This window comes from Scyliorhinus torazame, chromosome 13, assembly GCF_047496885.1.
Source record: "Scyliorhinus torazame isolate Kashiwa2021f chromosome 13, sScyTor2.1, whole genome shotgun sequence".
NCBI lineage: Eukaryota > Metazoa > Chordata > Chondrichthyes > Carcharhiniformes > Scyliorhinidae > Scyliorhinus > Scyliorhinus torazame.
In genome coordinates, this window is record NC_092719.1 from 64,877,245 (window position 1) to 64,902,380 (window position 25,136).

Here is a 25,136-nt window from a genome sequence, read left to right on the forward strand (position 1 = left end):
GGATGATCTGAAAACATGACGGCCTGGTGGGGGGAGGGAAACGACGACATGTCATCATTGCCCATAACCCCTCCTCCCCCCAGCCAGGTGGTATGGTCCGCATGGGTTCAACTGTTGGAGGCTGACACCTGGCCAGTTGGACCAACTCACTTGCCCTCCCATCCCCCCCCCCCCGGCACAGACCCCCCCCCCATCCCCCTCCCTGGCACGGACCCCCCCCAACCTCCACCCCGGCACGGACCCCCCCCAACATCCACCCCGGCACGGACCCCCCCCCCCCTAACCTCCACCCCGGCACGGACCCCCCATCCCCCTCCCCGGCACGGAACCCCCCCATCCCCCTCCCCGGCACGGACCCCCCCCCCCAACCTCCACCCCGGCACGGACCCCCCCCATCCCCCTCCCCAGCACGGACCCCCCCCCATCCCCCTCCCCGGCACGGACCCCCCCAACCTCCACCCCGGCACGGACCCCCCCATCCCCCTCCCCAGCACGGACCCCCCCCCCATCCCCCTCCCTGGCACGGAATCCCCCCCCCCAACCTCCACCCCGGCACGGACCCCCCCATCCCCTCCCCAGCACGGACCCCCCCCATCCCCCTCCCCGGCACGGACCCCCCCCTCAACCTCCACCCCGGCACGGACCCCCCACAGCACGGACCCCCCCCCATCCCCCTCCCCAGCACGGACCCCATCCCCCTCCCCAGTACGGACCCCCCCCCCAAACCTCCACCCCGGCACGGACCCCCCATCCCACTCCCCAGCACGGACCCCCCCCCCAACCCCTCCCCGGCACGGACCCCCCCCTCAACCTCCACCCCGGCACGGACCCCCCATCCCCCTCCCCAGCACGGACCCCCCCCCCCAACCTCCACCCCAGCACGGACCCCCCCCCCCCAACCTCCACCCCGGCACGGACCCCCCCCCCCAACCTCCACCCCGGCACGGACCCCCTATCCCCCTCCCCGGCACGGACCCCCTGCCGGCACTTCCCCGGAGCCCAGCCTACTCTAACCACCCCCCCCCCCCCTGCCGCACACACACACACAACCCGAGACACACCTCTCCTCACGCATTCAGACTGCGGCCACGCCATCGCCTGCCCAGAGCCAACCCCCCAGGCCGTCACTCACCTCCACGCTGGTCGGCGTGAACCTGGAGCACCGGGTCACACCGATGAAAAGGAGGTTTCATTTACGTCGACGTGAACGGTCATCACGTCGACGGGACTTCGGCCCATCCGGAAGGGAGAATATCGGCAGGCCGAAAATCGGCTGCCTTGCGCAGACCCGTGACATTCTCCGCGGCAGCGGCGACATTAACGCCCCGCCGACTTTTCTCCCTTCGGAGACTTCGCCAACCGGCGGGGGCGGGATTCACGGCGGCCAACGGCCATTCTCCGATCCTCTGGGGGGTCGGAGAATGACGCCCCAGGTGTTTTCATGTGTCGGTGCAAACGCGATGGGCCAATCTGTACTGTATTATTCTGTGATTCTGTGAACTTCTCCTTGGTAAATTTCGGCACTAACCTTAGATTCTGAGTGAAATCAAATTCCTCAAAGATATCAAAGATATCAAAGTCATCATATGAATCACTATTTCACCTTTCTTCCTATATTTTAATTATCACTTTCACGAGTTCATATTGTTTAGCTTCTTTATCTCTGAATCGGTCCATTTCTTTCTCAATCACTTTCCTAACTAACCTCTCTCTCTGAAGTTCTCTGAAGCTTTTGCATTTCTTCTTTTATTTCTCCTGCTGCTTTTTCCCATGCAAGTTTCTTTATTTACATCTATTATTTTATCCTTATCTTTCTCCTTTCTCTCCAATTCAAGTTGTCTCATTTCCCTTTCTTTTTCATTTTCTTCCAATTCCAGTCGTGTCTTCCTGTACCTCTTCCTATTTCAAACTGTTTTATTTGTAACTGAAGTTTTACTACTTTCAGCTTTGACATAAAAACTTCATTCTTTCAGCTCTAAATGCTGGGTAAATACCTTGGGCGGGATTCTCACATCTGAAGGCAGAGTGTTGACGCCATCATAAAAACTGGAGTTTAACGACGGCGTCATTGGACCGCTATGTGTAGCGATCCTCTACCCTACAGGGTGCCAGCACGGCACTGGAGCGACCCACGCTGCTCCAGCAGCCGATACCGGCGTCAAATGGACGCCACAGGTCTGCGCATGCGCGCTGCGACTGGCGTGAATGCGCGCATGCGCACTGCAACCGGCGAGAATGCGCGCATGCGTGGTAGCTCCCTTCTCCGCGCCGGCCCCGACGCAACATGGTGTAGAGCTACAGGGGCTGCCGCGGAGCAAAAGAGGCCCCCACCACGAGAGGCCGGCCTGCCGATCGGTAGGCCCCGTTCGCGGGCCAGGCCACGGTGGAGCCCCCCCACCCAGGGTCGGAACCCCCCCACCCACCAGGCCGCCCCAGACTGGATGGATGGCGAGGTCCCACCGGGTAAGACCAGTGTGAACGGCGCCGGCGGGACTCGGGCTTTGTTGGGCGGCCACTCGGCCCATCGCGACTGGAGAATCATCGTCGGGGCGGCGTCGTGCGAATCGCGCCCGGCCCGGCAATTCTCCGACCCGGCATGGGCTGAGAGAATCCCGCCCCTTAACTCTATCAGTCTTACCAAAATCTACTTTTATTTTCGCCTGTACTAAATCTGCTAACTCTTGCAGTATTATTTAGAGATTTCAAATACTCCATTGTCAAATGTTCCACACTCAGAATTTCTTAGCAATTGTCAAAGCCATTTCGCAATCAAACCACTTTAAAGTCCCTGAACACAAAAGTTCCGAGTTCAGTATTCTCCTCGTAGACTTGGATTTAAAAACTCCAAACCAATTAAGGAATTTTAATGATTTCGGACGAGCCCCCAAAGTTGTTAATTGCTGCACAAAACAACTCCAAAGGGAACCTTGGTCCATGTATCAGAAGCTTTTTTTGCATTCTGACAACAAGAAGAAAGGTCTATTGGATTCAGAAGCCACAAATTTCAGCAATGTCTATGGGATTTTAAACAGTCAATTTATTAACTAAAGAAAACTTAAGCACATAAGATTATAGTTACACAGTTAAAATTTGTTTCACAGAACATTACTCAAAAGAACTTCACTTGGTTAGACAGACAGTTAAGTACCATCTAGGCAACTCTCCTTTGTTGATATTTAACTACAAAATGCCAATAATATTACCACAAGGCAAACTCACCGGACCTGGACCTGGAATACTAGACTGCTGAAGTCCCGCCCATACTACTTTCCATGGGAATTTACTTCTGCCGTTATCACGGCGGTCTACATCCCACTCCAGGCGGAAGTGAAGAAGGCACTTGACGAATTGTACACTGTTATAAATAACAATAAAACAGAACACCCAGAGGCCTTCTTCATCATGGCCGGGGACTTCAACCAGGCCAACCTCAAGAGTGCAAAAATTCCACAAAAACATCTCCTAACCCACCCGGGCCACCAACATCCTCGACCACTGCTAAACAAACATCAAGGATGCCTACTGATCCACTCCCTGACCGCAGTTCGGAAAATCAGACCATAAGAGAGTGATCCTTCTCCCGGCATACAATCAGAAATTTAAGCGGGAGACTCCAGTTAAGAAGGTCGTGCAATGCTGGTCTGAGGCAACTGAAGAGCTCCTATGTGACTGCTTGGAGTCAGTGGACAGTCTATATTCAAGAACTCAGCGGCCAACCTAAATGGATATATCACCATCATCACAGATTCATCAGCAAGTGTGTAGAAGATTGAGTGCCAAGGAAGGTAGTTTGTACGTTCCCCAACCAGAAACCATGATTTAATCAGGAGATTCACTCCCTCCTGAAGGCCAGGTCTGACCCTGACCTACACAAGTAATCCAGGTATGACCTCCGCAAAGACATCAGGGATGCCAAGAGACAATACTAGACTAATCTAGAGTCACAGACTAACGACATGGACTCACGTCGGTTGTGGCAAGGATTAAACAATGTAATGGACCACAAAGCAAAGCTGAGTAGAATCTCCGGCAGCAGCACACACCTCCCCAATGAACTCAATGCATTCTATGCTCAGTTCAAGCTGGAAACCATCAAACGGTTGTCAAGTGCCCAGCGGTCTCGGACACGCCCATACCTAACGTCACAGCTTCCAAAGTCAGATAGGCCTTCTTGAAAGTGAACCCTCGGAAAGCAACGGGTCCTGACGGAGTCCCTGGCCATGCACACAGATCCTGCGCAGACCGACTGACGGATGTGTTCATTGGCATCTTCAACCTTTCCCTACTCCGTTCCAAGGTTCCCACCTGCTTCAAGAAGTCCACCATCATACCAGTGACAAAGACAAATGAGGCGATGTGCCTCAATGACTACCGCCCGGTGGCCTTGACATCTATCATTATGAAGTGTTTTGAGAGGTTGGTCATGAGACACATCAACTCCATACTCCCAGAATGCCTTGATCCACTGCAATTCGCATAGCGCCACAACGGGTCCACAGCAGACGGCATCTCCCTGGTCCTACACCCATCCCTGGAGCATCTCGACAACAAGGACTCCTACAGCAGACTCCTATTAAATGAGTACAGCTCCGCCTTCAACACTATAATCCCAGCCAAGCTCATATCATAACTCCAAAACCTAGGACTTGGCTCTTCCCTCTGCAACTGGATCCTCGACTTCCTGACCCATAGACCCAGTAAGGATAAACAACACCTCCTCCACGATTGTCCTCAATACTGGGGCCCCGCAAGGCTGCGTAATTAGTCCCCTTCTATACGCCCTATACACACTCGAATGTGTGGCAACGTTTGGCTCCAAATCCATCTACAAGTTTGCAAATGACATGACCGTGGTTGGTCGGAACTCGAACAACAATGAGTCGGAGTACAGGAGGGAGATAAAGAACCTAGTGGTATGGTGTAACGATAACAATTACTCCGTCAACGTCAGCAAAACTAAGGAGTTGGTCATTGACTTCAGGAAGTGAATTATTGTACACACCCCATCTGCATCAATGGTGCCAAGGTGGAGATGGTTGACAGCTTCAAATTCCTAAGTGTAAACATCACCTACAATCAGTCCTGGTCCACCCGAATCGACACTACAACCAAGAAAGCGCAACAGCGCCTATACTTCCTCAAGAAACTAAGGAAATTCGGCACTTTTTACAGATACACCATAGAAAGAACCCTATTTGGCTGCATCATAGCTTGTTATTGCAACTGCTCGGCCCAAGACCGTGAGAAATTACAGAGAGTTGTAAACACAGCCCAGTCGGTCACATGAGCCCGCTTCCCATCCATCAACTCTGTCTACACCTTGGGAAAACGGGCAGCATAATAAAAGACCCCTCCCACTCGGGTTATTCTCTCTTCCAACTTCTTCCATCGGACAGAAGATACAAAAGTCTGAGAACATGCACTAACAAATTCAAAAACAGCTTCTTCCCCGCTGTTACCAGGCTCCTGAATGACCCTCTTCTGGACTGAACTGATCTCTTCACACACCTTCTCGACTGCGTTGTACTGCACTCCGTATGCTCACCCGATGCCTGTGTCTATGTATTTACATTGTGTATTTATGTATGTCCTTTGTTTTTTCATGTATGGAACAATCTATCTGGACTGTATGCAGAACAATACTTTTTATTGTACCTCAGTACTCGTGACAATAAATCAAATGTTGCTGTGGGAAAGATATAACACAGAACTTTTAAAATTCCCTTCCACTTCTGCCATGGAAATGCAAGAGATTTCAAAATCAAAATCTTGCTTTCTGAAAAACTGACACCTTCTGACTTGGCTGGAATGGCTACTTCAAACTTTGCACCTTCACAGCTCTTTTTCCAACATAGTGCTGTACCCCAAGAGGTCTCACATAGCCACCACCCAACGGAGCTCAACATCTCTCCTTAAATATCCTTTCCCTTTTTATCTCCAATTCCATTGTCCTCAGCACCTCCATAGAAACTCTACAGTGTAGAAGGAGGCCATTTGGCCCATCAAGTCTGCACCGACCCTCTGAAAGAGCACTCTACCTAGGCCCATTCCCCTGCACTATTCCCATAACCCCACCCAACCAGCACAGCTTTGGACAGTGGGAGGAAACTAGAGTACCTGGAGGAAACCCACACAGAGAGGGGGAGAATGTGCAAACTCCACACAGTCACCCAAGGCCGGAATTGAACTGAGGTCCCTGGCGCTGTAAGGCAGCAGTGCGTTAGCTTATGACCATTTGCAAGTTGTACAGAATTTTACTTTCCATTGAAATTTAACAACTGCAAACCCAAACCTTTCTCTGTCTCCGAACACAAATTTCTACCCAATGCTTATTTACTTACAGAAATCCATTTTCCTTCAGGAAAATAGGTGCCTTCAGCACCTACAGTCCTTTGATGTCCTGAACCTAGCAGACAATCAGTCTTATGTTTAATTAAATCAGTTTCATACACACACAGACCCACAGGCCTGCTTCAGAGAAAAACAAAATAGACCCACAAAGTATTAAAAATAAAAATCTCTCGTCACACTTCAAAGATTCCTTGGGATGGTCAACCAAGTAGACAAGTTCCTACCAGATGTAGCAGAAGTCATTGAGCCCTTGATACATTGAGCCGTTGAGTCAAGGTCAAATGTGTAGAAATGTGGTCCAGTAAAATGCTTTTGAAAGGATTAATCAATGTTTAATCTGTTCTGTTTAATCTCTTCTGAAATCTTGGCACATTGTGACCCGAACTACCGACCATGGTGGTAGCAGGTGGGGGGCTGGGGGCATTTTATTTCAAGTTCAGAGAGATGTCAAGCGAATGCCAGTCTACTATGCTTCTAGAAACAGGACAATGATATGCCACAAAACAGAACAACGATACACCGCGATAGAAAGAAAGGTACTGGCAGCAATGTGGCCGTAAGAGAAATTTATGTTCTGTTATGGGATTGCGTTTCAAAATCGAAACAGATCATCAGCCACTAGTACCAGAATCATAGACTACTACAGCGCAGAAGAGGCCATTTGGCTCATCGAGCCTGCACTGATGCATGAAAGGCCCTAATCTGCCCACCTAATCCCACTTGCCAGCACTTGGCCCATAGCCTTGAATGTTATGGTGTGCCAAGTACTCATCAAGATACTTTTTAAAGGATGTGAGGCATCCCGTCTCTACCAGACTCCCAGGCAGTGCATTCCAGAATGTCACCACTCTCTGGGTAAAAATGTTTTTCCTCAAATTCCCCTAAACCTCACACCCCTCTCTTTGAAATTGTATCCCCTCATGACTGACCCTTCAATGAAGGGGAACAGCTGCTCCCTATCCACCTTGTCCACGCCCCTCATAATCTTGTGCACCTCAGTCAGGCTAACCCTCAGTCTTCTCTGCTCCAAACCTATTGAACCACTCTTTATAATTAAAAAGTTCTATCCCAGGAAACATTCTGGTGAATCGTCTCTGCACTCCTCCAGTACAATCACATCCTGCCTATAATGTGGTGACCAGAATTGCACACAGTACTCCAGCTGTGGCCTCACCAAAGTTCTATACAACTCCAACATGACCTGCCTGCTTTTATAATCTATGCCCCGATTGTCAAAAGCCAGTGTCCCATATGCCTTTTTCACCACCCTATTAACCTGCCCTTTTGCCTTCAGAGTCACCCTTCTGAACATGAAAGGAATTGTGAAAATGCCACTTAGAACCAAACAGTTCAGACGAAAACCGATGAGGTTGGTTTAAGCACCTCAGAAACTAATCCTGTGATGTCTGACACTTTGGGGGAGATGGAAGAGGATGTAAATATAGTAACGATAAAGACTTTGGAGAAAATGTAGAGTAAAGGGTTAACATCAGATGTGGGCATGATACTCATGCAACAAAGATGTCAGATCATATGACTGAGAAGTAAGAGAGAGCTGGAAGGAGGAGAAGCTCTATCCTTGTGTAGCAGTCTAAATGTGTAAATAATGCTGTAAATAAAGAGTAATGGTTTTTAAACACTACAGGTTCGAGGAACATACTTTCGGAGAGTACGCAATCACCAAAACTTCTTGTCTACATCCCAACCACACAACAAAACAGAGAGAGTGACAGAAAGCTAGGCACATAAAATCAGGCAAAGTTGATATCAACTAGGGTAATGATAGGACGTGTCTGTGTGGCTCTTTGTGTTGGCAATGTTATATCCAGATTTTACAATATTTTATCCCAGTTATGTGGACCTCTTCCCACCAAGGTAGTCTGTGCAATGTGTTTCCTAGTAATTGACTTCAAAGAGTTTATTACTCCAAACAGAATATCATGCATGTTAATGTACAAATGATACTTCCATTCTGAGACACTCAAACATAGATCTATAAAGAAGAAGAAAGAATGGGTAGCTGGTTCCTCACAGATATGGGCTATGTAGTACAGTTGTTGTCAGAGACTCCTCTGCATAACTTCCATGTCTCAGCAGGGAACAGTTACAATAACAGACATATACAGACCAGGCGCCTCATTAAGCAAATAACGGGACGCCACACCAACACATCTGATGCTTAAGACTATTCTGCAGGGAGGGGCTTAACATGTGCCGAAGAAGGCTGATGAACTTTGCTGCAAAATGTTTCTCGAAACAGAGACTTAATCACAGACTTGGATAAGAAATAGCTACTTCTTGGAAATCAGAGGGATGGTGGTGTATAGAAGGCAGCTGATTTTCTCACCATGCCTATTGCTAGCAAGTCTTTATGCAGGTAACAGCACCTCACAAAATAACTCCTTTATGTATTGTTATCTTTACTTTGCCCATTTGGTTAGGTAATAGTAAAAGCAGGCATTTCAGTGGACACACTGTAGATTCTTAGTGAATTTTGTGGATAAATGTTTCCATTGTGCACTATGAGCTTCTCTGTGCTGCATTTTCCCTTTATTGATGGAGGATCAATTGTTATTTTTGCTCACGGCAGCACAGTGGTTAGCACAGTTGCTTCAGAGCACCAGAGTCCCAGGCTCGATTCCGGCTGGAGTCACTGTCTGTGCGGAGTCTACATTTTCTCCCCATGGGTTCCCTCTGGGTGCGCCGGTTTCCTCCCACAAGTCCAGAAAGACGTGCTTGTTAGGTGAATTGGACATTCTGAATTCTCCCTCAGTGTACCCGAACAGGCGCCGGAGTGTGGCGACTAGGGGATTTTCACGGTAACTTCATTGCAGTGTTAATGTAAGCCTACTTGTGACAATAATAAAGATTATTATTATTTCATTTATCTGATGAGCTGATAAACCAGCTTTGTGCATTTAATTTCAATAGAGTGGCCCATTTATTGCATATTGTGTAGCTATCCAATGATCAGTATTGGAATCTCTGCAGTGCAGAAGGAGGCCATTCGGCCCATCGAGTCTGCACTGACCTTCTGAAAGAACGCCCTACCCCCGCCCTATCCCTGTAATCCCACCTAACCTACAGTCAGCCTAGGCCGGAATTGAGCCCGAGTCCCTGGCACTGTGAGACAGCAGTGCTAACCACTGTGCCAGAGTGCTGCGGTGAAAATGTCTCTTGTGAGTTTGCCTCCAAGCTCTCAGTAGCTATCTGCATCCTTGCTGTGTCCTCTTCATGTTTGTATGGCAAAGAGGTTCACCTTTTGACACATTTTCCTCCTCAACCCTCAAACCTTTCTAAAGAGTGTAATTGTGAATGACATAGCAGCCCACCAAAACAGCAATAAATGCTGTGGTTACGAGACTTGTTAGGTATTCTGCAGAGAGTGGTCCATATCCTGCCACCCTAAAGCTTCTCCACTATGGACAATGCACAATTTAAAAGTGTAATGGAATACCCTGCATACACCTGGATAGATACAGCAATAACAACATCAAGAAGCTCAATAATATCCAAGTTGAAACAGTCCATTTGATCAGCACCCCATTTACCAACTTGAACATCCATACCCTCCAAACCCAACACCGGTGACTACACTTTATAATATTTACACGACTGCTTCAAATCACAAAGCTGGCTTTGAGAACGCCCTTTAAACCCATGGGGCTGGATTCTCCTGCTCCAAGATCGCCACGGGCGAGTCGCATACAATGGACAACTCCATTGACCTCGGGCGGGATTCTCTGGTCACCGGGTGGACACGGTCGGAGAATCCCATCCATGATCTCTACAACCTGGAATAAAATGGAGCAGGAATGCCATCACCTCCAAGTTCCCCTCCAAATCACACAGAATCATAGAATATACAGTGCAGAAGGAAGCCATTCAGCACATCAAGTCTGCATCAGCCCTTGGAAAGAGCACCCTGCATAAGCTCACACCCCCACTCTATCCCCACAACCACGTAACCTTTTGAACATTAAGGGGCAATTTAGCATGGCCAATCCACCTAACCTGCGCATCTTTGGACTGTGGGAGGAAACCGGAGCACCCGGAGGAAACACACGCAGACACGGAAAGTGCAAACTCCACACAGACAGTCACCCGAGACCAGAATCAAAATGGATAGATCCACTGTGTATACAAGGTTTAGTGTTTGTGCCTAATAGAAGGGACAGAGTATAGACTTTCAGGACAATATGGGTGTGAAGCCATTGCAAGAGATTACCCCAGAATCTTAGTAAGTTACTTAGGCTTGTCTAATGCTCAGTATGATATTAAAATGGTAACATTTCTAAAGCAGCACGGTGGCGCAGTGGGTTAGCGCTGCTGCCTCACGGCGCTGAGATCCCAGGTTCAATCCCAGCCCTGGGTCACTGTCCGTGTGGAGTTTGCACATTCTCCCCGTGCTTGCATGGGTTTTGCCCCCACAACCGAAAGATGTGCAGGGTAGGTGGATTGGCCAAGCTAAATTGTCCCTTAATTGGAAAAAATGAATTGGGTACCCTAAATTTATTTTTTAAAAAGGTAACATTTCTACATGATAGACAAAATATTGCAGTTTGCTTTTTTAACTTCAGCGTTGTTGAGCAAGCTGGGCTTTGAGTATTTTTTTTTTTTAATGAAGTTATGTGCATTTATGCCAAAGAATACCGACACTGCAGAAGGAGGTCATCAGTACATCAAGTCTGCGAACAGCATCCTACCTAGGCCCACTCCCCGCCTTATCTCTGCAACCCCCTAAAGTAACCCACACATCTTTGGACACTAAGAGGCAAGTTAGCATGGCCAATCCACCTAACTTGCACATCTTTGGACTGTGGGAGGAAGCGGGAGCAACAGGAAGAAACCCACGCAGACACGGGGAGAACATGCAAACTCTGCACAGAGAATGACCCAAGGTCGGAATCGGACCCGGGTGCCTGGTGCTAACCACTGTGCCACAGTGCCGCCCATGGAACACAACAGTCTATAAGTAGGAGGACATATAAAATAGGGCAGCACGGTAGCACAATGGATAGCACCGTGGCTTCACAGCGCCAGGGTCCCAGGTTCGATTCCCTGCTGGGTCACTGTCTGTGCGGAGTCTGCACGTTCTCCCCGTGTCTGCGTGGGTTTCCTCCGGGTGCTCCGGTTTCCTCCCACAGTCCAAAGACGTGCAGGTTAGGTGGATTGGCCATGATATATTGCCCTTAGTGACCAAAAAAGGTTAGGATGGGTTATTGGGTTATGGGGATAGGGTGGAAGTGAGGGCTTAAGTGGGTCGGTGCAGACCCGATGGGCCAAAAGGCCTCCTTCTGCACCTGGGACATATGTGCACAAATTATTGAAGGTGGCCGGACAGGTTGAATGGCATTTGGCTCTGGGCTTTGAAAAGAGGCATGGAGTACCAAAGCATGGAAGTTATGATGATCCTTTTAAAACACTGATTCAGCCTCAGCTGGAATATTGCATCCAGTTCTGGGTATCACATTTCAGGTGGATGTGAAAGCATTAGAGAGGGTGCAGAAAAATTCACGAGAATAGATCCAGGGATGAAGATATCAGTTATGTGGATAGTTTGGAGAAGCTAGGGCTGTTTTCCTTAAGGGAAAAGAAGATTGAGAGGAGATTTAGTTGACGTTTTCAAAATCATGAGGAGTCCAGACGGGAAAGACTGAGGAAACTTTAGCCATTGGTGAAAGGGTTGCAAAGAGGACACCGACTTGTGAAGCGATTGGTTACATAGATAGAATTTACAGTGCAGAAGGAGGCCATTCGGCCCATCGAGTCTGCACCGGCTCTTGGAAAGAGCACCCTACCCAAGGTCAACACCTCCACCCTATCCCCATAACCCAGTAACCCCACCCAACACTAAGGGCAATTTTGGACACTAAGGGCAATTTATCATGGCCAATCCACCTAACCTGCACATCTTTGGACTGTGGGAGGAAACCGGAGCACCCGGAGGAAACACACGCACACACGGGGAGGATGTGCAGACTCCGCACAGACAGTGACCCAAGCTGGAATGGAACATGGGACCCTGGAGCTGTGAAGCAATTGTGCTATCCACAATGCTACCGTGCTGCCCCTAGGTTAGGAGGTGGAGTGCACTATCTGACGTTGTGGTGGAGGAGATTCAATACTGGCTTTCAACAGGAAATTGGATAAGCCTGCTGAGAGAAACAACAAATTGCAGGGCTACAAGGAGATGGATAAGTGAGGCTAGCAGAGTAGCTCTTGCAGAATGTCAGCACAGACATCACAGGCCAAATGTCCTCCTTCTGTGCTGTAACCATTCTGTCATCCTTTGAGTGGAATTCTCTAGCCCTTCCCGCAGGGACGGCAGGATCAGAAGGCCCCCACCGGCAGTCAACTCTGCTGCAGCAAAGCCCACCACAGGGTAGCTGGAAAATTCAACCCTTTGTGTCTAAGAATACGAATCCATGTATTTTCAGTAACAAAAATATTGCATGATATTTGTTGACAGGGAGAGAATAATTATCTCTAGCTGCTGTCAGGGATGAGACGATAAAGAGTCGTCCTGGAATCTAATCATTAACCTAGCCTGTTTATATTAATCACATGTAACAGTTGGTGGATTAGTTAGCAGCACAGTCACATTTCTCAATCCAGTTTCAGCAGCATTTAGTCTTTGTAGAATTGCTAATTAGAGCTTAAAAAATGATCTGTGATGTTCAAACAGACCAATCTAGGGACGCCGCAAATTGAGGTAAAAATCCTTGTGTCATTTCGTGGAAATTTCGCATCATGTGTCAATCAGAATTGCTTTAACTCGAACACGATAGTCTCAGTGTTAGTGATGGCATCTCCATGTCCCACGGTGTCGCTATTCACCCTGTTAAATCTGCTAAAGTTCATATGGTCAGGAGCCAGGAGAACTTTTTTTTTCTGGCTTGGGAGTTGGGGAGCGTTAGGAAGGAGGGGGGAGGTGTATGGGGCACACCCTATTAGAGGAGGCATATACACTGATGTGATTGGATGGCCACTAAGTTAGTTCAGTATCATAATAATAGGATTGATCTGTGAAGCTCATGATCCCCAAGTGTTTACAGTAAGGTCTGAAGGGAATAGTGGAGCACAATAGCAGGGTGCAGGTGCAGAAATCCTAAGGACAGAAAGGTTCAGCCAAATTTAGTTATCACGGATGCATTTTATTTCCTGCTCAGCATCAGGCCAAATTGATATATTGGCCAACTTCCAGGTCGGAAAACCAATGGCAGGAGGCCACAGCCAAGGATCGTGGAGGACTCTCCCAAGCCGTCCAGAAAGATCAGACTATGGTGGGGTTACGGGAGTCAGAATTAGAAACTGCGAGAGAAAGGTTGGGGTTTGCAGAGTTGAGGTAGCTGATTGATCATGAGGGCAGACAACTAGCAGTCAAGGATTGGGTGTACAGAGGTGGGGGTCAGCCAATTGCAGCAGTGAAGGGAGGCCGCAATTGTCATTAAGGAAACCAAATGTTTGCTCGAGGAGTCAGAGGGAACACTCCTAATCTTCCTGACCCACAAGGAGTGCTCTAAAAAGCACTTACTTCCTGCAACTGGCTGCTCCTGTTTCTATTTCACTCCCAGGTTTCCAGAACCCTGAGAAACCCAGTCGGCATCTGTTAAACTGAAATGCACTGGGTAAACCTAGATTATATATTGTTATAACCACAGCAGATGTTATTTGCTGAGCAACTGTGCTCCCATAGGGATACCTCTGACTGATCATAACCTTTTTTTGTCTTTTGATAATGAGGAGGAACTGCTACTGATCTCAGAAGCACAGAACTTCAATACACCTTAAGGATTTTAAAAATGAAAAGATTTATAAACAAGAAGAAATTTAATCTAAGATTAAAGTTAGACGGTTAAAACAGTCTCTCAAAACATCCCTAAAAAAAAATCCACTTGGTCAGAACACACGAGTAAACCACGTGTATTAATAATTCCTTTATAGATTTCTAACCATAAAAATCCAGTAAGATTATACAAGGCAAAAAACGTTGTCACTTTAGTAAAGGTGTACTACATCACTTCACAACATCTTCCACTCTGCTGTGGAAATCCAAGAAAGATCAGAATCTTCTCAACCTTCCCACCAACAGGATCTTCTGATCACGGCAAAGTCGGGGGGGGGTGCTGCTAGAAAATTCCAGCCAATGATTTTTCTGTCTCAACAGGATGGCTGTTTCAAATTTAACACCATCTCCCAGCACTGAGCTGGTATCAAGATATCTCACCCACGCAGCATGAGTAACTCAGCTCAACTTCTTTCCTTATATATTGTTGTCCCCTTTCATCTCAGGTTACATTGTCCTCAATCACGTGTTTAAACTCAACTTTTCCAAAATAGAAAATATTTTCAGGTTTTCTGATTTCCTCCACTTCCAGGCCAATACGTTTAAAAAGCTTCCTCTGTTTATTTATGAAAACCTTGTGAGATGTAAAAGTCCCTTGTCACCTCTAAACTCCCTTTGAAATTGAATAGCTGAAAAAACAAGCCCCTACCTATTCTTCAAATGCACATTTCAACCCCAATCTATTTTGTGTAAATCCAACCTCATCATAGCCTCTCATAACAAATGCAGGAAGAGAACACCTTACCCTTCTATCTCTCAGCTCTCACAGCCAAGTTATCTCCATTAACCTTTCCCAGTTTAATTAACCATGGGCGCACACACACACAGAGCCTTCTTTACAGAATACCACCATAGTCCCCTCCCCAAAATAACGTAGATCATCTCAATCTTAAGCGTCCCACAACTCAAAAGAGGGCACTTGAATGGTTCGCAACCTGCTGCCAAAGGAAAGAATGCAAATGTTGGAGACACATTCTTTATTTTTAACGTTTACCTCCCCAAATTTATCCTGCTGATTGCAGGAGGGTTTAATATCAACACCAGTATTGCATTACTGCCTCCCATTCTACTGTAATCAGAGTACTGAATTTTCTATAAATCCAAAATAATTCAGTGTTTTAACTCATTATTTTTCCAACTGTTAATCTATTTTTAATTCTGCTTTTCATTTTTATTAGCAAATAAGCATTGTGCTACCTATTCCCTCAAACAGGCATGGTTCTGAACTGTATAGACCAGGAATTGGTCCATTGTACAATTCCACTATGTTAGCCAAGCCAAGGGATGTTCGACAAATGGTCTCAACATTCACGGTTCGGTTAATGGAAGAAACATTTTGGGGTTGGGCAGGAAAATAAATCAGACTGGGTTCCTGTTCTCATTATTTTCCGGTGACACCTACATCAAGTGGGAGTACATAGAGATCAGGTGAGTGTAGGACTGGGTTCCACTGTGAATATTCTGGCACCCCACATCTACAATGTCTATTTGATTGAGGTACAAAGGAGTCACATCTACTGGTGGAGCTGAACCCCCATATGAATATCTAGTTTGAAGTAATGGGAAGTATTTAAAGAATAATCCAGTGATATTATCATCAAACGTTTTTCAGTAAAACAGAGCATTTATAAGCCTTGAATCTACTTTTAAGAAGCATTACTTTCACTTGACATAACCACAACATGTGAGTCCTGACCTGTATGAGTAAAAAGCAGTCATACCTAAATAACATATTTTTAAAAGTGAGCCTATAAATTCAATGCAACTCCATTTGATTTCATGAAGTAGATATGGAAATAATTGGAGGGAAATATCTACTTCAACATTGTATGTTGGGAGCACATGTCACATTATTGAGCATAGAGTATAATGCCTATTGCACATTCTCCCTATTGGAAAACTGGATTCAGTTACAATAGATAATCCATTCTCTGCACCTATTTTTCCCATCTTGTGTTGCTCTGTTTTGGGATCATGACTTACCACTTACATTCAGAGGAAGCTAGTATTGAATCAGGAACAGGAACTCACCAAAATTAATGTAAGCAAAATAACAGCAATGAAGTCAGTAATGGCATTAAAGTTTGACAAAATCCCTGAGAGTAGAACACTTCCATCAGAAGAGGTGAGAACATATTAAATGTCCTAACTAAAATCGTCAAGTTCTCTCAAGATTCCTATAGATTGGAAATTCCTATAGATTGGAAAATTGTTTACGTCACTCCAATATTTAAGAAAGATAAAGAGGGAAATCAGGGTACTATATAACAATTAGTGTAACGTCTCTTGGCGGGATGTTCTAAGAGTGTATAATTAAGGAACGAGTAACCGAAATTGTTCAGCTGATCAAAGAGAGCCAATGGGGATTTGTAAAGTGTCGTTCATGCCTGTTGAACCTGATTGAAATGTTTGAAGAGGCAACTAAATAGTGAACAGGGAAACATCTATGGATGTTATTCATATGAATTTCCAGAAGGCCTTTGATAAACTCACTCATAAGAGGCTGATAGTTAAAGTGAAACTCATGGAATTGAAGGGAAACTATTGACCTGTGGTTAGGCAATTGGCTGAGTGGCAGGAGACAAAGTGTAGGGATAATGGGAAGCTACTCTAATTTGCAGGAAGTGACGAACAGCATCCTGCAAAGATTTGTGATAGAGCCTCAACTATTCACTATTTTTATTAATGACTTAGATGATGGAATAAAAAAAACACATATCTAGGTTTGCTGGCGCTTTAAGAAATTGGGATTGTAATGAGTGTAGATGGAAGCATTTAAGTGAACGGGAAAAACTGTCAAATTGATTTCAATGTAGGCAAATATGAGGTTATCCATTTTAGACCTAAAAAGGAATTGAACAGAGTACTTTCTCAATATTGAAAAACCAATAACAATGGAATCAAAAGAGACTTGAAGATCCAGGTATATAAATCATTAAAAATGCGATGAACAGGTGCAGAAAATAATCAAAATGTCTAATGAAATGCCAGCTTTTATATCTCTAGAATACTAGGTGAGGTAGAAGTTATGTTAGAATCATACAAACCTCTGGTTAGACCACATCTGGGGTACTGTGAGAAATTCTGGGCACCATACTTTAGGAAGGATATATTGGCCTTCCCTGAGATACAGCATAGATCTACTAGAATGATACCTTGACTTAAAGGGTTATATTATGAGGAGCGATTACAGAAACTAAGGTTCAATACCTTGGAATTTAGACATTAACTGACATTACTGTCATTGAATCTCCCACTATCAACATCCTAGGGGTTACCATTGACCAGAAACTCAACTGGATCAGACATACAAATACTGTGGCTACAAGAGCAGGTTAGAGGATGTGAATTCTACAGCAAGTAACTCACCTCCTGACTCTCCAAAGCCGGTTCACCATGTACAAGGCACAAGTCAGGAGTGTAATGGAATATTCTCCACATGCCTAGATGAGTGCATCTCCAACAACACCCAAGAAGCTCAATATCATCCAGGGCAAAGCAGCCCATTGGCACCCCATCCACCACCTTCAACATTCATTCCCTCCATACACAGCACCTTATGAGCACACAACCTCTGTCACCTAGGACAAGGGCAGCAGATGCATGGGAACACAACACTTGCAGGTTTCCCTCCAAGTCACTCACTATTCTGACTTGGCCTAAATCACTGTTCCTTCATTATCGTTGGGGCAAAATCCTGGAGCTCCCTCCCTAAGAGCACTATAGATGTACCTACACAACATGGACTCCAGCTGTTCAAAAGGGGGCTCAACACCACCTTCTCAAGGGAAATTAGAGATGGGTAATAAATGTTGGTCTATCCAGCGACGGCCACATCCCGTGAAAGAATTTTTTTAAATGCCCAGAAATTAGAGCCAGATATTTCAGGATTGAAATTTGGAAATGGAAACTTGATTGTTCATAAAAAGCTGGTAGAGGTTTGGAATTCCTTTCCACTGGTTGCTGAATGAGTTGTAAAGTTGAGATTGAAGCATAGGAAGGGATATAGAGCAAAGGCCAGTATGTGGAGTCAGATTCGCCATCATACCATTGAACGGCAGAAGAGGTTTGATGGACGAAATTACCTAATCCCATACCTACATGTATATGAACCTTGATTTTCCATTGAATAACTTCATAATGAGGCACATAAAAATTGACCTTATCATTACCAAATACCATTTGAAGGATGTTTCGCCTTTTTATTTGGGAATTTATTAACAATTTATTTAGCAGTTTGTAAAATGGGAAATTTGTGTCAACCTTCTTTGAAATGGTTTAAAATTAACAAATGCAAAATAAAATAAAATTGCATAACAACCGTAGGTGACTGTGTGGAGTTTGCACATTCTCCCTCATGTCTGTGTGGGTTTCCTTCAGGTGCTTTGTTTCTTCCCACAGTCCAAAGGTGTGCAGGTTAGGTGGATTGGCCATGATAGCAATTTATATATATTGCATGAGAAGAGAGTGCTAATTGATTGACAGGTGAACTCTGATTGGTAGAGACATTGCCATGGAGAATGTACAGGGGGACAGTTAACTGCCCAGCTTTTGTCTAAATTCTAACCAGTTAAATGGATTCTGAGCAATGACTGGCAGATCATATCAAACAGCATGACCCTTTGGTTGTTCGTAACTGCAAAGTACTGACCGTATCCAACCAGCTCATTCTTTCAAAGCTCAAGATATAGTGCCCAACATTATAAGTGATTCTGTGATTGGACAGCACTTGGTAAACAATCCTGATTGTGCTCGAGAATTACACTGTCAACCAATTTAAGATTAACAGGCAGGCCTGCATTATGGCTCACTTATGCATCCTGGAAGCTACATATTTTCAAACACAGGGCCTGCCTTTGCAAACAGAAGACAGCATGTCTACGCATTCAATCTTTTTCAACGAAACAAAACCTTGGGAGGCAGTCACTCGCTGGTTTATTGCCCATCAAAATGCCAATCAGATGCAACTTGTCTGGTTGGAATTCAAACAAAAGCTTGGCAGTTAAATGTTCCCTGGTGCATTTGCCATGACAAACCCTTGACCAATTAGAGTCCACTTGCCAACCAATCGACAATCTCTTCCCATGCAATACAAATTGTTGTTCCTTTTACAATTGATACTCTTTCATTCTGTCCTGGTGAATGCAAGAAGAAAAGGTTCCAAAGCATGTTTTATTTTTCAATACACAAAACACAATGTGTATTACAGAAGCTGCTGCGCTGTGCGAAAAATTGAATTAAATGGAATGACATGATTTGTCAGACTTTAGTTAAATATTTCATTTCAAAATATACAATTAATGATGTTGCTTAAGGTATGACTGAGATAAGACCATAAGACATAGGAGCAGAGGTAATGCCATTCGGCCCATCAAGTCCACTCCACCATTCAATCATGGCTGATTTCAACTCCATTTACCCGCTCTCTCTCCATAGCCCTTAATTCCTCGAGAAATCAAGAATTTATCAACTTCTGTCTTAAAGACACTCAACGTCCCGGCCTCTACCGCCCTCTGTGGCAATGAATTCCACAGACCCACCACTCTCTGGCTGAAGAAATTTCTCCTCATCTCTGTTCTAAAGTGACTCCCTTTTATTCTAGGGCTGTGCCCCAGGGTCCTAGTCTCCCCTGCTAATGGAAACAACTTCCCTACGTCCACCCTATCTAAGCCATTCATTATCTTGTAAGTTTCGATTAGATCTCCCCTCAACCTCCTAAACTCCAATGAATATAATCCCAGGATCCTCAGACGTTCATCGTATGTTAGGCCTACCATTCCTAGGATCATCTGTGTGAATCTCCGCTGGATTCGCTCCAGTGCCAGTATGTCCTTCCTGAGGTGTGGGGCCCAAAATTGCTCACAGTATTCTAAATGGGGCCTAACTAATGCTTTATAAAGCTTCAGAAGTACATCCCTGCTTTTATATTCCAAGCCTCTTGAGATGAATGACAACATTGCATTTACTTTCTTAATTACGGACTCAACCTGCAAGTTTACCTTTAGAGAATCCTGGACTAGGACTCCCAAGTCCCTTTGCACTTCAGCATTATGAATTTTGTCACCGTTTAGAAAATAGTCCATGCCTCTATTCTTTTTTCCAAAGTGCAAGACATCGCACTTGCCCACGTTGAATTTCATCAGCCATTTCTTGGACCACTCTCCTAAACTGTCTAAATCTTTCTGCAGCCTCCCAACGCCTCCATACTACCTGCCCCTCCACCTATCTTTGTATCATCGGCAAACTTAGCCAGAATGCCCCCAGTCCCGTCATCTAGATCATTAATATATAAGGAGAACAGCTGTGGCCCCAACACTGAACCCTGCGGGACACCACTCGTCACCGGTTGCCATTCCGAAAAAGAACCTTATATCCCAACTCTCTGCCTTCTGCCTGACAGCCAATCGTCAATCCATGTTAGTACCTTGCCTCGAATACCATGGGCCCTTATTTTACTCAGCAGTCTCCCGTGAGGCACCTTATCAAAGGCCTTTTGGAAGTCAAGATAGATAACATCCATTGGCTCTCCTTGGTTTAACCTATTTGTTATCTCTTGAAAGAACTCTAACAGGTTTGTCAGGCACGACCTCCCCTTACTAAATCCATGCTGACTTGTCCTAATCCGACCCTGCACTTCCAAGAATTTAGAAATCTCATCCTTAACAATGGATTCTAGAATCTTGCCAACAACCGAGGTTAGGCTAAATGGCCTATAATTTTCCATCTTTTTCCTTGTTCCCTTCTTGAACAGGGGGGTTACAACAGCGATTTTCCAATCCTCTGGGACTTTCCCTGACTCCAGTGACTTTTGAAAGATCATAACTAACGCCTCCACTATTTCTTCAGCTATCTCCTTTAGAACTCTAGGGTGTTGCCCATCTGGGCCCGGGGATTTATCAATTTTTAGACCTTATGGTTTCTCTAGCACTTCTCCTTTGTGATGGCTACCATATTCAACTCTGCCCCCTGACTCTCTGGAATTGTTGGGATATTACTCATGTCTTCTACTGTGAAGACTGACACAAAGTGCTTATTTAGTTCCTCAGCTATTTCCTTGTCTCCCATCACAAAATTACCAGCGTCATTTTGGAGCGGCCCAATGTCAACTTTTGCCTCCCGTTTGTTTTTAATGTATTTAAAGAAACTTTTACTATCATTCCTAATGTTACTGGCTAGCCTACCTTCATATTTGATCCTCTCTTTCCTTATTTCTCTCTTTGTTATCCCCTGTTTGTTTTTGTAGCCTTCCCAATCTTCTGACTTCCCACTACTCTTTGCCACATTATAGGCTTTCTCTTTTGCTTTGATGCATTCCCTAACTTCCTTTGTCAGCCATGGCTGCCTAATCCCCCCTCTGATAACCTTTCTTTTCTTTGGGATGAACCTCTGTACTCAATTGTCCTCAATTACTCCCAGAAACTCCTGCCATTGCTGTTCTACTGTCTTTCCCACTAGGCTCTGCTCCCAGTCGATTTTCGTCAGTTCCTCCCTCATGCCCCTGTAGTTACCTTTATTTAACTGTAACACCTTTACGTCTGATTCTACCTTCTTTCTTTCAAATTGGAGATTGAATTCAACCATATTATGATCACTGCCTCCTAAGTGCTCCCTTACTTTAAGATCTTTAATCAAGTCTGGCTCATTACATAACACTAAGTCCAGAATGGCCTGTTCCCTCGTGGGCTCCATCACAAGCTGTTCCAAAAAGCCCTCCTGTAAACATTCAATGAATTCCCTTTCCTTGGGTCCACTGGCAGCATTATTTACCCAGTCCACCTGCATATTGAAGTCCCCCATGATCACTGTGACCTTGCCTTTCTGACATGCACTTTCTATTTCGTGGTGCATTTTGTGCCCCCGGTCCTGACCACTGTTAGGAGGCCTGTACATTACTCCCATTATGGTTTTTTTGCCTTTGTGGTTCCTCAACTCTACCCACACAGACTCCACATCATCTGACCCTATGTCGTTTAGTGCTATTGATTTAATTTCATTCCTAATTAACAAGGCAACCCCGCCCCCTCTGCCCACCTCTCTGTCTTTTCAATAGGTTGTGAATCCCTGGATGTTTAAATGCCAGTCCTGAACCCCCTGCAACCACGTCTCTGTGATGCCTACCACATCATACCTGCCAGTCATAATCTGGGCCACAAGCTCATCTACCTTGTTCCGTACGCTGCGCGCATTTAAATATAGCACCTTTAATTCTCTATTGACCGTCCCTTTTTGTTTTCTTAGTGTGGTGGACCTTGGTTTACTGAGCCTTTCCACACACTGTGTCATATTTTGTGGGATGGGGACAATCGTAACCACTCTTGAGTTTTGTCTGTTCGTGTTTTTTTGTATTCCTAAGCAGCTACGCTCCCCACTGATTACTTCACCTCTTGGTTCCCTGACTTTCCCTTCCCCCCCAATCTTTAGTTTAAAGTCCTATTGACCACCCTATTTACTCTTTTCGCCAGAACACTGGTCCCAGCTAGGTTCAGGTGGAAACCATCCCAACGGTATAGGTCCCCCCTGTCCCAAAACTGATGCCAGTGTCCCATGAAAAGGAACCCCTCATTCCCACACCACTCTTTCAGCCATGTGTTAACTTCCCTTATTCTTGCCTCCCTATGCCAATTTGCACGTGGCTCGGGCAGTAATCCGGAGATTATGACCCTTGAGGACCTGTTTTTTAATTTGAATCCTAGCTCTTTATAATCTCTAAACAGGTCCTCTTTCCTTGACTTGCCTATGTTGTTGGTACCGACATGGACCACAACAACTGGATCCTCCCCCTCCCTCTCCAGTATCCTTTCAAGCCGGTCATAGATGTCCCGCACCCTAGCACCGGGCAGGCAACATACCATGTGGGACTCTTTATCCTGCTCACAAAGGATACTATCTATCCCCCGATAATAGAATCCCCTACAACTACAACTTGCCTATTTACTCCCTCCCCTTGAATGGCCTGCTGAACCATGGTGCCTTGGTCAGCTGACTCATCCTTCCTGCAGCCCTGTTCGCCATCCACACAGGGAGCAAGTGCCTCATACCTGTTGGACAGAGTCAAGGGCTGAGGCTCCTGAGTTCCTGACTGCTGGTTCCCTTTACCTGCCTGACTTGCAGTCACACCCTGCTGTCCCTGGCAACTGGCAGGATTTAAACTACTTACTCTGACAGGTGTGACTGCCTCCTGAAACACAGTGTCCAGGTAAGTCTCCCCCTCCCGGATGTGCCTCAGTGTTTGAAGCTCAGACTCCAGCTCATCAACTCTGAGCCGGAGCTCTTCGAGCAGCCAACACTTACTGCAGATGTGGTCGCTGCAGCTCGCAATGGGATCTGCCAGCTCCCACATCAAGATTGCACTGCTTTATCAGCAAAGCGGAGGACAGGCATCGTGGAAAAATCAAGGGAGGGAAGGAAAAGTAAAACTAAAACCTGATGAGATGAAATAATCGAAGACAGTTTTCTTTAAATATAATTATTTATCTTAATGACCGATATGATATATACAAGATACATCTTCACACTAACAACAACATCAATTTGCATCCATACATCACTGCTAACAGAGTAAACCATCCAGATGCATGTCACAGTAGCACAATCAGACAACTGACACCTAACAGCCAAAGAAGGCATTACACAGGTGAACAAAAGCTTGGTCAAAGAAGCTTTATCTTTATCTAATTATTTGCTTGTCTGTTAAACTTACTCCAACGTTGTCCTTTGCAAGGTAACCACAAGGCAATGAGCAATAATCGCAGAGTTTAAGACAGTTTGCTTTCTCACCTCTTTGTCTTTCTCTATCTCTAGTCCATTCTCCATGACGTTCTTCTCAAACTCCTCTCGACGGGCTCTCCATTCTTCCTCCACAGATTCGTGAGGGCTGTCAACCTCCAGCACAACGTCCTGCTGATGCTCTGACGCCTGCTTGCGGGCTTTACTCCTGTGAGGATCTGTTGCAGTGCCGTTCGGGAGAGGAGCTCCAGAACATTGAGAGGTGGACAGAGAAGCGTGTTTTCTGTTTTGATAAACCAAAACATAGTCTATCTTTCTCTTCCCATCACTGAAATACAAGCCTTTTTTGGTGTCTCCCTCTTCATCGCCTTCAAAGTAGTTGTTAATAACCTAAGAAGAAGCAAAAACGGTAAAATACATTAGGTTTTCTAGACTGTTTTATAACTGTTACAAACTAATATCGAGAACGAAAATGGTCTTGCTTACACAGAGGCAGAATTCAGAATGTCCAATTCACCTAACAGCACGTCATTCGGGACTTGTCAGAGGAAACTGGAGCACCCGAAGGAAACCCACGGAGACTACAGGGAGAACGTGTAGACTCCGCACAGACAGTGACCCAAGCCGGGAATCGAACCTGGGACCTTGGCGCTGTGAAGCAACAGTGCTCACCGCTGTGTTACCGTGCTGCCCAGTACGCTCAAAATTAACCGTAGGTATGGTTCAAATATTTTTGATATTAGGATCCACAAAAAAAAGATAGATTTAATACTTACTTACTTAATTTAATTCAACACCCAGTAAATACCGAATACGTTCCCAAAGAGCTTAACAAGCAATAGGTAGAGGTCCAAATAAAATTGTGACCTGCCTCATCATTAAACTACCCATTATAATTAAATTATAGCATTTTGCTGAGATACTCACTTACCAAAAGAAATCACAAAATCCATAAGGCAACTTCAAAATGTTTGCTGAAAAGTCAACTTTAAGATTGCAAGCACAGAAAGATTTAGCATCTCATCCTTGGTAAAGAAGATGTTCCACTTCATTCCAGCAGCCTGTGGGTCAACGTAACTGCCTTTTTTTTTTACTTTAACCAATGTTTTAGGTACAGAAAACAGACTAAAGAGGGAACACCTAAAGTTACGAGGAGCCAAACGTTAAAGATTGTTTTGTCCTGGCTTACATGTTCCGTGTGGTGCTCAGC

The 25,136-nt window shown here is 45.4% G+C and overlaps 1 protein-coding gene across 1 annotated transcript in view; it reads right to left on the reverse strand.

Annotated features, from left to right (window-relative positions):
• Nucleotides 1-25,136, reverse strand: part of LOC140388072 (anoctamin-1-like) — a 239,442-nt gene that overhangs the window by 208,683 nt on the left and 5,623 nt on the right. Inside the window, exon 3 of the mRNA XM_072471680.1 lies at nt 23,978-24,316. Coding sequence (XP_072327781.1) covers nt 23,978-24,316 — 339 coding nt within the window. The remainder of the gene's footprint in view (nt 1-23,977; nt 24,317-25,136) is intronic.